The sequence below is a fragment of the Octopus sinensis genome, linkage group LG5, assembly GCF_006345805.1.
Source record: "Octopus sinensis linkage group LG5, ASM634580v1, whole genome shotgun sequence".
NCBI lineage: Eukaryota > Metazoa > Mollusca > Cephalopoda > Octopoda > Octopodidae > Octopus > Octopus sinensis.
The window spans coordinates 33,383,771-33,400,101 of NC_043001.1; the positions used below are offsets into that span (position 1 = coordinate 33,383,771).

The window sequence follows — 16,331 nt, forward strand, 5'->3', positions numbered from 1 at the left end:
TGGGCCATTGCGCCTCCACATAAGCATTTATTAACGTTACCTTATTTTCTTCACAAGCCAAGCAACGTTGAAAGTACCGACTTCAATACCAGCTTCAGCTGCCATCATGTAATAAAATATTGCCAATTGTCTGAAACATTGAAAATATCCATTAAAAATATCTATCAGTTTTGTATACATACTTGTTCACTATCGCATCCATTACACAGATCTTACACTCTTTTACTTGTTTCAGTCATTTGACTGCGGCCATGCTGGAGCACCGCCTTTAGTCGAGCAAATCGACCCCGGGACTTATTCTTTGTAAGCCCAGTACTTATTCTATTGGTCTCTTTTGCCGAACCGCTTAGTGACGGGGACGTAAACACACCAGCATCGGTTGTCAAGGAATGCTAGGGGGGCAAACACACACACACACAAACACACACATATATATATATATATATATATATATATATTATATATATATTAATATATATTATATACATATATATAGGACAGGCTTCTTTTAGTTTCCGTCTACCAAATCCACTCACAAGGCATTGGTCGGTCCGGGGCTATAGCAGAAGACACTTGCCCAAGAACCCGGAACCATGTGGCTGGTTAGCAAGCTACTTACCACACAGCCACTCCTGCGCCTATACTTATACAATAACACGAACAGTGTCATTTCTGTTTTCTCCTCTCTTGTAAACTTATTTTACACTAATGCCATTGTTGTGCTGTTCCCTCAACATCTTGTCAGAGATACTCGGCCAATAACAAAAACTATTGTTTTGGTAAGTTTATAAACACTTCTTAACTAATCATAGTTTGTATCTATATGCTGTTTGAATAACTTCCACTTGAAACATTTTAACCTTTTCCTTCCTAGTGGCTGTGTGGTAAGTAGCTTGTTTACCAACCACATGGTTCCGGGTTCAGTCCCACTGCGTGGCACCTTGGGCAAGTGTCTTCTACTGTAGCCTCGGGCCGACCAAAGCCTTGTGAGTGGATTTGGTAGACGGAAACTGAAAGAAGCCCGTCTTATATATGTATATATATGTATGTATGTGGTTGTGAGTTTGTGTTGCGTCTGCCCCCTACCATTGCTTGACAACCGATGCTGTGTGTCTATGTCCCCGTCACTTAGCGGTTCGGCAAAAGACCGATAGAATAAGTACTGGGCTTACAAAGAATAAGTCCCGGGGTCGATTTGCTCGATTAAAGGCGGTGTTCCGCATGGCCGCAGTCAAATGACTGAAACAAGTAAAAGAGTAAAAGAGTAAAAGAGTAAGAAAGGGTTTTTGTTTTGTTTTTTTTTTTTTTTGTTTTTTTTTTAGCTTTGATCTGAGTAAAAAAATGTCTGATTTTTTTTCTAATTTTGTAATAATTATTTTTGATAAGTGTGATTGCATGTTGTTTTTAAAATGGGTTAACTTACCTATAGTTATTTTTTTACTGAGACGAAAGACTGCGCTAAATTTTCTATTTTTTAAACTCTGTAAGAGTCATTATATCCACAAGTAAGATATTTTCTCGTTGAATGCAATCGATATTTCAGATTTTATTAATTATTGGGTTGTCCGGAAAGTTCGTGCCGATTTATAGCAGCTTACATTTTGACTTATTTTAGAACATGGTTGAGTCTATAAAATAGGATTTGACTACACCTCCATTTAGAGGACAGTTTAAGCTATCTTTCTGTGGAAGAAAGTTTATGTTCCTATAACCTGTATTAAATCTGTAACCCTTTAAAATGGAAGATAAGAAAGTTCATTTTCGGCACTTGATACTTTGGGAACCAGACAAAATTGCTGCAGCTCGGCTGGGATGTGTTACCCCACCCTCCATATTCACCAGATATTGCTCCATCGGATTTCCACTTATTCAGGTCTCTGCAGAATAGTCTTAATGGTAAAAATTTTAATTCTTTGGATGACGTAAGAAGATACCTTAATGAATTCTTTGCCATGAAACCACCTATATTCTGGGAAGAGGGTATTTTCAAGTTAAGAGAAAGATGGAGACGCATTGTGCAACAAATTGGTTCATATCTGGTTGATTAAAAATGTAATGGCAAGTGTTTATTGACCTTTTTCTTTCCTTTAAAAATCGACAGGAACTTTCCGGACAACCCAATATTATCTGAAGGGCTTCCCCTATCATAAAGTATGTACTTCTATGTATGATATTGCACATCCATTTTCTATCTTCTCAGAATGTATTTAGCAGAAAACTAACTACTTGCTCGTTCAATTTTCGTTTCTCCGAAAATATTCCACCTAAATCCATTACACTCCACCTCTAATCAGATCTATTCTCACTTTTATGTGATTATATTGTTTTCCTTTCTCGACATAAAGCTCAGGAATCTATGGCATTAAAAGCGTTTTTTTTTATATGTATACTAGCACTATGATCCGGCAACGCTGGATCATAGTGCTAGTGCATGCATATACAGCTGCGTGTGTGCGTACATACACACGAGTACTGTCCAAATCTCCGACCAATCACATACAACTAGCTGGCATTCAATTGGCGTATCAAGTTTCGGGCATTTTGATTGGGCTTTGGATAGAAAATTCACAAAAAGGTCACTTCTATTGATTTTTTAATGGCTTTGCGGGGTGACTGGGGAAATGTAAAGATGTGTACGATCACCTTTGGGCGGTTTAAATGACCATAGAAAGTGCGAGCTCTCTAACTGAAAAATTGTGGATTTGTATAAAGGACACACACACAGACATTTTGCCGTTTATATATAGAGAGATTAAAAATCACTCTAATCCTAATCATCATTTTCATAAGCTGTATTGTAACTATATTAATCTCACACATCTTTCATTATTCATAGTCCAAGAGGACAACCACAGACAGTGACCAATGGCTTTCTCCTGCATATAAAAATTGTGTAATTACTAGTATAATAACATCGTACTTTGAAGCTATTAGAAGGTTTAAATTTCTAAGTAAATCTTTCGCTATTACAAGACATTTAATTTTGTCTCCATTTAATAAATTTACAAACAGTAGCATTTTGCATTGCCTGAGTTTCTAGGAGCTATTCAAAAATTTTAAATAGCTTACAACCGTTTTCTTCAAAAGATGCTCCCCTATGCAAAACTTAGCATACAGTTGTGGCCAAACAAGGAACTATATCTATAATATATAATATAATATATATATATTATATATATATATATATATATATAATTAATATTAGGGAGTATAACTCCAAACTTACAGAGAAAAATTCAATTTAGTATTAAATCAAATTTCACAGTATAAATATATAAAATATAAAATAGGAATTGTTAGAATGGTTGTATACTGTCAATTTAACGTGACAGTAGGGGATTACACCACCGCTGTTTAGCCCTAGGAAGCATCGACGCCTCCTGATGGCTTCGACACATTTTTTCCTGTGTCCTTATATATTTACGAAGGGGAGACAAACACCCCCAGCAGCCAGGCCTGCATCTAGAGACACGCATGTTTCAGGATCTTTGTCCATCATCGGTCTAGAATAGCAGAAGCCCGCCAGCTGCAGATATCTGTCCCGAAATATGAATTAGTTGAAATATGAATCTGTCCAAAATATGAATTAGTTGCATAATAGTCATTTTATCTCTAATTCATATTTTATTATATATATATATATATATATATATAGATATATATATATATATATATATATAACAACAAATTGAGGAACGGCTATAATAGGCCGTTCGACCCACTAGAAAAAGCAGCCAGGGCTCCAACCGCAAATAGTAGTAATTCCGGAATCAGATGAAAAATTGATTTTCTATATATATATATATATTATTATATATATACATTCATTTTTATATATTGCGTAGATTAGCTCAACAGACGCAACTTATAAGATGGTTTCTTTTTAGTTAAGGGAGAAAGGGCAAGGCCTATGACATTTACAGGCTCTCTCAAGCACGAGATTGATGTGATCGATTACCAGCCTGAATATCTCCAGAAAAAATGCGAACGATAGTGAAACCAGAGATTTTTTTTCAACGCAAGGAGAGTGTGAAATCTGTTAACAGCGACAGGATTAAGTGGTGCAGTTAAAACTGAGCAGCTCTTTCGGTCTACAACTGCCAAAGCTAAAAATCTAATTCAACGTAAAAATTTTTCGTACCCATACACAATTTACCTTCGGATGCTTATTATATACATGCTAAATTCCAACTAATATCTACATGAAATGTATTCAATATCAATTTTGCGTGATGAAATATTTCTTATTTATCTATCTTCAAAATGGAATCGGAAATAATTATTAAAACATATATAGTAGAAAAATATACTTACTCGTCTTTGTCCCTAAAAGCATGTAATCCTTTCCTCAGCATATATCCTAGCGAAGGATTTTTTTCAGCTATAAATCTCGCCCATCTAGAAATAAAAGAGAAAAAAACTTGTGATTTAACCACGGTACCTACTTGAGGTAAATAAAACTAAATATAAGTTTACTCTCTCTCTCTCTCTCTCTCTCTCTCTCTCTCTCTCTCTCTCTCTCTCTCTCTCGCTATATATATATTGATCTGATCAATAAGTATCAGAACTGTGAGCACATATATATGTATGTATGCATATAGACAGACAGACACACAGACAGACACACAGACGGACAGAAAGGCAGACAGACAGGCAGGCAGATAGGCAGGCAGACAGGCAGACAGGCAGGCAGACAGACAGACAGACAGACGACAGACAGACAGACAGACAGATAGACAGACAGACAGATAGATAGATAGGATAGTGGACAGATAGATAGAAGAAGATAGAAGATAGATAGATAGATAGATAGATAGATAGATAGATAGATAGATAGATAGATAGATAGATAGATAGTAGATAGATAGATAGATAGATAGATAGATAGATAGATAGATCTTACTCTGTAGCAAGCGTTTCATTGATTGGCAACGTACTGGTTCCACGTATACTCTGATAAGCTACCATTACTCCAGCTTCCAGCTGTCCCTTAAGAGCGGCCCAGACGAAAAATTCGTAAGCTTTATCCTGTTAATAGGGATAAAAAAAATAGTTCATGACTCAAATATTACGTTACAATTTTAGACACAAATTAAGGGATTAATTATTAAAGTGAAAACGAAATTTGTCTCGTTCACAATTAGGAATATATTTTTGTTGTGTCGGTTTAAATCAGTACAGATCAAACAAACATTTAATCCAAAGCGCACGTGCTATGACCATTTAATCTATTCTTTCTCTCTTCATATTTTTTCTACTGACAGTGTATTTAGGATTATATTATCGAATGCATTCCATTTCCTTAAGACAGTACAGTGTGATTTAAAGGAGATTTGGCGACTACTTCTAGCAGTTAAAGTAAACACATAGAAGTAGCTTTAATATCTAATTAAGTATAATTTACTTCCATTCGGTTCCGTGTTAACGTAACTCTAAAATCGAACAAATATTTCAAGTGGTAAGAATATACAAAAATGTTGAACTTGTATCAGAAAAAGATTTCCAATATAAGGCGTAACTTACAGCAGCAGAATCGATTAGGGCCGAGTCAATGTTGAATCAAACTACCACCTCTTTAGTCGAAATCCAATGATGGCGTTATATATATATATATCTCCCCGGCTGAGCTCTCGGCTCTTCGTTCCCTCGCGCTGACATTGTCATCAACCGGCTGACAAGGGTGGAGCTGTGGTGGTGTGAGGCGCGGACCTCTACAGGGCCGAGGCGCTCCGCCAACTCAATGACACCTCCTTCTACTCCCCTCTGTCCTCTGACCCCACGCTTAGCTACCAACAGACGGTATCCTCTACTGTCCACGACCTCATCTCGTCCTCCCGTCTCCCCCACACCGCATCCAACCTCATTGTCCGAACCCCACGCACCCCCACCATTTACTTCCTCCCCAAAATCCACAAACCCAACAACCCTGGCCGCCCCATCGTCTCCGCCTGTAACCGCCCCACGGAGCTCATCTCAAAATACCTCGACCGTGTCCTTGCCCCCCCCCCCTAGTGGCGTCTCTTCCCTCCCACATCCATGACACCAACCATGCTCTCCGACTTTTCAACTCTTTCTCCTTTCCTCCCGGCTCCTCCAAAATCCTTTTTACAATGGACATCCAGAGCCTCTATATCGTCATCCCTCACCACGAAGGACTGCGGGCACTTCAACACTTTCTTGACCTCCGCCCCAACCCCGAACCCGACACCTCCACACTCATTCGTCTGGCCGAACTTGTCCTTTCTCTTAACTGCTTCTAGTTCGCGGGCGAGTTCTACCAACAGGTCTCGGGAGTGGCCATGGGAACGCGAATGGGCCCCAACTATGCGAACCTGTTCGTTGGCTATGTTGAGGCCCAAATATTCTCTAGTTTCACTGGTCCCACTCCCAAACTATACGGTCGTTACATTGACAACATTATCGGTGCCACCTCACTCTCACGTGAACATCTAGATTCCTTCCTCTCTTTCGTTCAATCCTTCCATCCTGCCCTCCACTTCACCTCCACTATCTCCAACACCTCTGTCTCTTTCCTCGACATTTCGGTCAGCATTCATCACTCCACTCTTATCATCTCCATTCACTACAAACACACAGACTCACACTCATACCTAAACTTCTCTTCCTCCCACCCCAAACACACCAAGCTTTCCATCCCCTATTCCTCCGTCTACGTAGGCTCTGTAGTGACGACCATGACTTTGAGACTCAGTCTCAACTCATGGCTCGCCACTTCATCCTACGTGGATACCCCCTCACCACTATCCACACCGCCCTTGCCAGAGCACGTTCCGTAGACCGTGCATCTGCTCTCTTCCTCCGAACCCGCCCTGCAGTCTCCCACCTCCCTTTTCCCCTCACTTACCACCCCACCCACCCTACCTCTCCAACGCACCATTCTTCGAGCTTTCCAGCATCTCCAGTCCGACCCGTCCACTTCACACCTCTTCCCTAACCGACCCCTCTCCTCCTTCAAACGAGCCCATAACCTATGAGACCCCTTGGTCCACAGCTTCTTCCCTGACCCTACCTCCCAACCTGGCTCGTTCCCCTGCTCCCGCCCACGTTGCCGCACTTGCCCTTACCTCTCCAACACCACCTCCTCACCGGCACCCATCATCGACCCTATCGCATCATCGACTCGTTCACCTGTACCTCCAGCAATATCATCTATTGCATCTCCTGCTCTCTCTGCCATTCCCTGTACATCGGACAAACGGGACGCCACTTGGCTGATCGGTTCGCGGAACACCTCCGAGACATCTGCCTTGCCAATGACACACCGGTCTCACGCCATTTCCGCAACACCTGTCTGTGTTCGGATTGTCCTTGCACAGAAGCCATCTGGATTCCCGCTTGCGCCGTGAACAGGGATTAATCTTCTCTCTTCGCTCTTTTACGCCATTTGGTCTCAACTCTCCGCCCCCCTTTTCATCTAACCTCCCCCGACTCCTACTTCTCTTCAGTCCTTCATCTTTTTTACCCCTACTCTCTTACCCTCCTCTTCCCTTCTTCCCTCCTCTTCTTTCTTCTTTCCTCTTCCCCTTCTTCCTTCTTCCTTCTCCTCCCTTTTCTTCTTTCTGCTTTCTTCTTCCTTCTTCCCCTTCTCTCTTTCTCTCTGCTCCCTCACTCTCCTTCTCTCCCCTCCCCTCCTCCTCTCTCCCTCCTTCTCCTCCTCTCCCCTCCTTCTCCTCCTCTCCCCCTCCTTCTCCTCCTCTCCTTCCTTCTCCTCCTCTCCTTTCTTCTCCTCTCCCTCCTCCTCCTCCACTCTCCCCTCATCTCCTCTCTCCCTCCTTCCTTCCTGTCTCTTCTCTACCCCAACCCCCAGCCGAACCCACACCCCACATGGGCTTTCCTCACTCTCGCCCCCCACCTCCCCACAACATCACACCACACTACACTAAACCATACGACATTACACATCACATCACAACACACCACCCACATTACACATCATATCACAACACATCACCCACAGCACACCGCCCACATACCCTTCCTCACATCTTTACACTACACATACATACAATATCATATCACAACACACCACCCACACACTCATCCCCATATCTCCACACCCACACATACATACACACGTCCAGACCACCAGCCCTCTTTCACACGCACATACATACTCTTTTATACACACACGCACCTTTATGTTGGGGCGAAGTCACTTGACCCTGTTATCTCCCCTAGCGTCTAACGTCTGACCTCTGACCTCTGCCTGAAATCAGAACGCCATGATGGACCGGAAGCACCTACACGCATTTTTTTCCTTCCTTGTTTCTTTTCTGTGTATCTTTCTGTCGAAGAGCGTAGGCTCGAAACGTAAAAGACTTGTTTTATTTCTATTCCTGAGCGCCATACAAATACAATTGTTTTTTTGTACTCCACCTGCCTTCGTCTTTTGTTTATTTTCGTAAACCTGCCTTCGTCTTTTGTTTATTTCGTAAACCTTCCTTATTATGTTGTTCCTAGACTAGGAAATAATATTCATTATTAATATTTTAATGGATTTAATGAAAACTTTTGGGCGTTCATATATATATATATTTTTAAAATCCGCGAAGTTGTGAATCCGCGATAGTTGAACCGCGAAGTAGTGAGGGATCACTGTTCAACGTTAAAAGCAATTCGGTTATTAATAAACATTTACATTTCACAAGTTCTGAAAGGTGACTGAAGAGATGAGAAACAGAGGCGGTTAGTATCGAGAGGAAATGTCATGCCAACTTGTGGTTTCATAGTGATTAACATAAAGTAAGACTGGACCTTGTAACCACTAGAAAGTTTATTAAGCATGGCGACATACATAAAAACTGTACTGCAAACTGTCTAAACTATGTTAGCAACGAAAGGAAAAAAATTAAACGGATTTTTCACTATCGACCAGTATGATTTGTTGAACATTCTATTGAGACTACTGTATAAATGAAAAGAAATACTTACAACATTAGCTTCTTGGCCCGGGAAAATGCCGGAAAAATACATGTGACCTAAGTGATAAGAGGCATCAGCGTTTCCCATTATATGAGATTTTTCGAAGTATTCAGCAGCCAGTTTGTAATTCTTCTGTTTCGCGAGTGCATACCATCCTAATGCATTCAAGGCTTGAGGATTTTTCTGAAAAGGAACAACGACATCAACAAAGACACATTAACTTTTATTGGTTTATCTGGGTGTAAAGCATATGTTTTGGTCGGAAGATTGTTTGGATTTAAGATCCAAGTTCATATACATATGTGTGTGTGTGTGTGTGTGTGTGTGTGTGTGTGTGTGTGTGTGTGTGTGTGTGTGTGTGTGTATGTTTGTGTGTCTGTGTTCGTCCCCCCCCCTACATCGCTTGACAACCGATGGTGGTGTGTTTACGTCCCCATAACTTAGCGGTTCGGCAAAAAGAGACCGATATAATAAGTACTAGGCTTACAAAGAATAAGTCCTGGGGTCGATTTGCTCGACTAAAAGCGGTGCTCCAGCATGGCCGCAGTCAAATGACTGAAACAAGTGAAAGAGTAAAGAATGACATACTCAATACTGTTCTTGTTAATGAATAATAAATTTGTACTCTACCAAATGTATTGAGTATTCCTTCAAGTTAATGTATAATTGTTTTTGTTAAAACATAAAAACAATTAATGTGTGTGTGTGTGTGTGTGTGTGTGTGTGGTAAACTTTTTACCTTTTCGGCTGCTCTTTTAATTTGTTCCAAGCCTTTTTCTTCATCTTTCTTTGTTCCTTGGCCCTGAAAATTACATAATGATAAAAGTTTCAAGGTTTCACACACATATACATACAGCCATATACACACTCATACACGTGTGCTTTTTTTTTTTTTTGGCGGTGGAGAATCATGTAATGGCACGAGTAAACTTGATCAGTACATACTGACATCATCCCAATTCATTTGCATCATGGCGCATACCAGTAATAAACATAATTTATTCCAGTTGCTGCACGATAACAATGTACTGACCCTGTATGACACATGCTCAGTGTAATCCTAGTATGCATTTGCTGGCGTATCGCAGTACATTAACCCAACAAGCTGTTAACATTCCCAGATGACTCTTCACCTATTTCAAATAATTCAAAATATGTTGCTATTGGTCGTAAATACATTTAAGGACATTTTAAATTTACGATATTTGATGGCATAAAAGACACACGAGCATATTAGACACATTCCAATTTCAGCAGTTTATATTCATGAAAAAAAAAAACCTCGGAGACAAAATTTGTTTATGGGAAGTCTAATTTAACACATGGTACCAAGGGTAATTTTTTTTTTAACTTCTTTATATTTTTTTGACAAAATGTGTGTCGTATATGCCATCAGATGTTACCTGTGTTACCTCTCTTGTTTATTGATTAAAAATTTTAATCACTTCTGGAATGTATTTTGTCTAACATTTTTAACTATATTACGTTTGTGAGATCCTACCTTATTTACAAATTTAAAGTGTTTTACTATCACTTTAAGTTCTTATTCTGTCTATCTCCAATTGTTTATACTATTATAACACTAAGTACGATCCTTCCAGCATGACATTATTTCAAATTTAATACAGTATTAAACGGCAGTTTTTTAAAATAATTTCCACGTAACTAAACACTTTTAAACTTCGTATACTGGTAGAATGTGTTTATAAAACATCTTTTTCTCTTTGCTTTATTGAGAAAATTCTATAGTTTGTAAGATATTTGTTGTTGTTTTTCTTCAATTTCTGCAATTTCAACCAATCAATGACGTCTATTGAGGTGAAAACATTCTGTGCCGTATGAAAATGTCCCTCGTTTAAGAAACAGATTGGGTTTATTTACATTTCTGAAGAAAAAAAGATACCCTTCCCCCACCCCTAACCCAAACCCTAAAATAGATTGAAATGCAATAGATCGATACTAGGGTCATAATTATGGGTGACAATTTCATATGACACCGCTAGAAAAAACTGCCGTTCAAACCGAAAAGATCCCAGTATTCAACACACACACAAATTCATACACACACACACATCAATTAATACAAACACATACACATGCTAATTTGTACGCCAATGATCATTACACGATTCTACTTACCCTTAGTAATACAATACCATAGTCGTACATAGCTGTTGGATCCTGAGTTGCTGCACTTTCTCGGAAATATTCCATTGCTGATTCCATATTCCTTTTCAGGCCTTGTGCTCCCCAATATAATGCTCGGCCAATATGTAACTATAAAAATATACATAGAGTTAGGAATTTATATGTTAAAAAATATTAGCAAAATTGATTTTGGACATTCATGTATGTTTTATTGTAATAATCCTCATCATAAGGCGGCGAGTTGGTAGAAACGTTAGCACGCCGGGCGAAATGTTTAGTGGTATTTCGTCTGCCGCTACGATCTGAGTTCAAATTCCGCCGAGGTCGACTTTGCCTTTCATCCTTTCGGGGTCGATAGATTAAGTATCAGTTACGCACTGGTGTCGATGTAATCGACTTAATCCGTTTGTCTGTCCTTGTTTGTCCCCTCTGTGTTTAGCCCCTTGTTGGTAGTAAAGAAATAGGTATTTCACCCGTTGCTACGTTCTGAGTTCAAATTCCGTCGAGGTCGACTTTGCCCTTCATCCTTTAGGTGTCGATAAAAATAAGTACCAGTTGAACACTGGGGTCTCCACAAAATCCAGGCCTTGTACCTATAGTAGAAAGGATTATTATAATCCTCATCATAACGCGGCGAGCTGGCAGAATCGTTACCATGCTGGACGAAATGCTGAGCGGTATTTCGCCCGTCGCTACATTCTGAGTTCAAATTCCACCGAGGTCGACGTTGCCTTTCATCCTTTCGGAGTCGATAAAAATAAGTACCAGTTGAACGCTGGGGTCGATATAATCGACTCACCCCCCCATCTCCCACAAGCTGCCCTTATGGCAAAAATTTGAAATAATTATTACAATCATCATCGTAATTTTTGCGTAAGTTGGCATTGTATATTGTGCATATTGTACATGTAGGGAAGGGGTCACTCCCATCCCACAAAAAAAAAATCCATTTATACTACTTTCCGTGTTTTGCTTTGATCGTCCCCTGCTGCAGATATTTTTCAACTCATTTACACTAAGCAATTATTGTTCATTTGCATCTCATTTGTATACTAACACAATTCTTTTCTACTTTAGGTACAAGGCCCGAAATTTTGGGGGAGGGAGCATGTCGATTAGATCGACCCCAGTACGCCACTTAATTTATCGACCCCAAAAGGTTGAAAGGCAAAGTCGACCTCGGCGGAATTTGAACTCAGAATGTAGCGGCAGACGAAATACCTATTTCTTTACTACCCACAAAGGGCTAAACATAGAGAGGACAAACAAGGACAGACAAACGGATTAAGTTGATTATATCGACCCCAGTGCGTAACTGGTACTTATTTAATCGACCCCGAAAGGATGAAAGGCAAAGTCGACCTCGACAGAATTTGAACTCAGAACGTAACGGCAGACGAAATACGGCTAAGCATTTCGCCCGGCGTGCTAACGTTTCTGCCAACTCGCCGCCTTTTAAAATTACACGCTACCTTCTTAAACATTATATATTCGACAATGTAGTCCAAGGGCGACTATTCCTGAAAATAAGACAAGATTATCTTGGCCTGAATGCCTTTAATAATAGGTCTGCTTAATCAGGGGAGACTTGAGAGTTAATCAACAACAACATGAATATTGTAAACAAACCTGTGCTGAAAGTACTCCTTGCTTGGCTTGGTGTTTCAACCAATTGAATATATCCCCATTTTCATCCGTTTGCTCTTTCACCATGATATCGTCATTGAGTCGAACAGATTCGGTAAGAACCTGCAATAGTAAATACAACTGAGATAATTCTTCACTTTATATATATAAAATACAAAATGGGACAAGAACACAAAACATCCAGACAGCTAGGTAATACAAAAAGGGACAACAAAACATCCAGATAGACGATACAAAGAAAAGAAGGACGCGTCATTCGAAGCCCTCTATCCTCAGTCAAGCACCAGATTATCCTCGCAATTTCGGCTGATTATTCTTGAAATATATATATATATTAATGTGTATGTTTTGTGTATTTTCCGGTGGTTGCAATGGCGTGATGGAGCATATAACGCTCAAGTCGCCGGTATGTAACCCTCAAGGCTGCCACGCCATTGCAGCCACTGAAAAATACACAAAACATATACATTAATATATGTATTTAATAATATTTAGTATACTAGAGCTGCTTTTCTTTCATATGTGTGTGTGTGTGTGTTTGTGAATTAAGGCTACCATTGGTTTCATGTTAAGAAAAGTAGGAAAATATCCTAGTGTCTTAATATTTCAAGCCGATGACATGGAGAAAAGTGTTCGCCTCAATTTTGGAAAACACAGCCTCCAAAACAGAGGTGAACACCTTTCTCCACGCGATTGGCTTGAAAATTTAAGACACTGGGATATTTTCCTACTTTTCTTAACATGAAACTAATGGTAGCTTTAATTCAGAAATAGAACACTCATATTCATCATTCAACATTTACGTGTGTGTATATGTATATATAAATATATGTTGGATCGTTAGCCCCTACACGCAATTTTTTTTCTCTCCTTGTTTCTTTTCTGTGTATCTCACCTGCCTTCGTCTTTTGTTTATTTTCGTAAACCTGCCCGTTATATATATATATATATATATATATATATATATATATGTGGGGGGGGGAACCTATGCAGTAGTCATACATGTCATATTTGCCTTTTTTTACCATAGACTGGAGAAAAAAATTATGAACTGCCTTAACTGGTTTTCGACCCTTATTTAGGTCTTATCAGAGTTGCCTACATCACTTAAACAAAACCCAGAGAATAAGTAACCAATCTGTTAATATACATGTTATGCCTGAGATAGCAAAGATTTTCCAGCGAGTTAACTATTTCTTTTGGATTTTTTAATGCATTATTTTCAAACACCATTTCATAGCAATCACTTCAGATCCATTCTCTCTCTCTCTCTCTCTCTCTCTCTCTCACACACACACACACACACACACACACAAATATGCTACATCACGGACAACTGACCGAGTGGCTACAAATAGCAGTAATATTTCCGGTTCTCAGTACTCTGAGTTCAGTTTCCACCGAGGTCAACTCTCCTTTTCATATCTTTAGGATCGATAAACTAAGTGCCAGTCCTGTACTGTTATCATTTCTTCTTCTCTCTCTCTCTCTCTCTCTCTCTCTCTCTAGTGGAAATCGGCAGTGATCAGGCTTGGGGAAACATGAGTTCCGTCAGGTGTAGAGTCAGTGTCATTGCTAAGACACACTATATGTCAAGACATCGCCCTATAACTCCTTCAAAGAATTAATGGCCCAAGTCAAGGCAAAATATTTATCCACTTTACCAAAGTCTGGATTCGGACAAATTGGATGAAATTTGAAGGTGTTTAGATCGATTTCTATAACTATTCAATAACTTCCATAATTTGGTATGCATAAATTATTAGAAATTTATAATGTTTGCAAATGTTGTAAAATAAATTAGACTTCGTTTATATGATGTATATCAATTAATTCCACTTGCAATTTTTATGCATAGCCGTTACGCAACTACCGAATGCTTAGAGCCGGTGGCGTAACTAGAATTCGGGTCGGCCGGAGAAGTCACTGAGTTTACTGCGCCTTGTGATCCCTGCCCTTTATACAGGCTTATACAGTGGAGCCAAAACTGTCACCTCTATAAAAGCGTCGCCTGGGGTGGACTGCACCCATCGTCCCCCACCACAAGCTACGCTAATACTTAAAACTCAAGATTATGATTTCACAATTATTTAACTATCAATGCCATTAAACAAAGATGTTGAGGAATCTTATGCTCACAGTCTAGTCAAGGCATGGGCAAATTTTTTCGAGGTGCCGGCCGCATGAGACATGAATAATCATAAAGCGGGTTGCATTACAAACAAAAAACGTAATTTTTCGTTAGACGTGCCATTCAGGAAGCCCTGTGACCACAGTTTACTCGTGATCGGTCTAGATTCTCAAAGCTCTTAAATTATAATGGCAATACTTACGTCAGTGCCTTTGTGGTCTTCGCGGTCCTGGCGTGTTTTATCCGCAACATATTTGAAGTACACTACAAAATAAAAATAATAATAATTCCCTCTTTAAAAAGAGCGCATTAATGAAAACTGATGCTCGACTAATCTAATTTAATCGTAATTAATATTATTATTATTATTGTATTATTATGTGGACGATAGATTTGATGGAATCATTAGAGCACCGGTTATAAAATGCTTTGCGGTATTTCTAACTGTTTACGTTCTGTATTTTTTTCTAACTATTTACGTTCAAATCCCGCCGAGGTCGGTTTTATCTTTCATCTTCCCCAGGTCGAAAAAATAATGTACCAGTCAAATATAGGGCTCGATGGTATCAACTAATCTCTTCTCAAAATTGTTGGCCTTTTACCTACATTAGAAACAATAATTAAAATTGTGGTGGAGTGCAGAATCAGTAAAACGGTAACAAAATGCCATACAGTATTTTCCACGTCTTTTCACGTTAATACCGTGGTCTCAATTTACTATTTTGCTTGTGTGGACCTCCCACCCTACCCCCAAATCCTATATGGACCACAAAGGGCCATATGGACCCCAACTGAGAACCACTGATCTTGAGCCTTAATCCTCAAACTGGACACCCCAAAGGAGTATTTAAGTGCGCCATGATTTTTTTTTCTTTTACAGTTTTAGAAAATCCATACTAGTGCATGAACATCTTGAAAACCGTGTTTTTCATAATCTTCTTATCTATATGTAAAATCCGTTCTGTCTGTCTGTGTGTGTGTTTCCTGTGGGATCTCGGGCTTAAATCTGATATGTAAATACCGACGGTATCAGGGCGCGTATAAGTCTTGAAAAAAATTACAAAAATCGATTCCAGATGAGAATGCGATCGATAAAGTGAATAAAATCGTTTTCCTTTGGAAAAGAAAAAAGTCTATCTTTATTTCTTCTTTTGCTGGTATCTCAAACTTAGGTTAAATCAGTGTTTCTCAAAGGGGAGGCCTATGGGACGGTTGGACAAGTTGTTTTGAGAAAATTTGGTTTAAATGTTTGACAACTCAGCACCGTTTTGCTCGTACTCAAATATAATTAATAAATCAAGGTAAATAAAAGTTATCTAAATTTGTTCTACAGTCAAAATAACTACCAGTCAAGTTTTTGGGTCGATTTAATCAACAACCCTTGCCAAAATATACAAGGCATTATTCCTTTGCTAACATACATCAACAATGTAATCTCATAACATATATAATCTATGTGATA

At 39.3% G+C, this 16,331-nt stretch overlaps 1 protein-coding gene across 1 annotated transcript in view; it reads right to left on the bottom strand.

Moving 5' to 3' along the window:
- The window catches only part of LOC115212012 (protein sel-1 homolog 3-like), a 57,807-nt gene that overhangs the window by 17,036 nt on the left and 24,440 nt on the right, over positions 1 to 16,331 (bottom strand). The window contains 9 exon segments of the mRNA XM_029780802.2: positions 41 to 57; positions 60 to 130; positions 4,315 to 4,398; positions 4,904 to 5,028; positions 8,953 to 9,126; positions 9,683 to 9,745; positions 11,083 to 11,220; positions 12,721 to 12,840; positions 15,072 to 15,133. Coding sequence (XP_029636662.1) covers positions 41 to 57; positions 60 to 130; positions 4,315 to 4,398; positions 4,904 to 5,028; positions 8,953 to 9,126; positions 9,683 to 9,745; positions 11,083 to 11,220; positions 12,721 to 12,840; positions 15,072 to 15,133 — 854 coding nt within the window.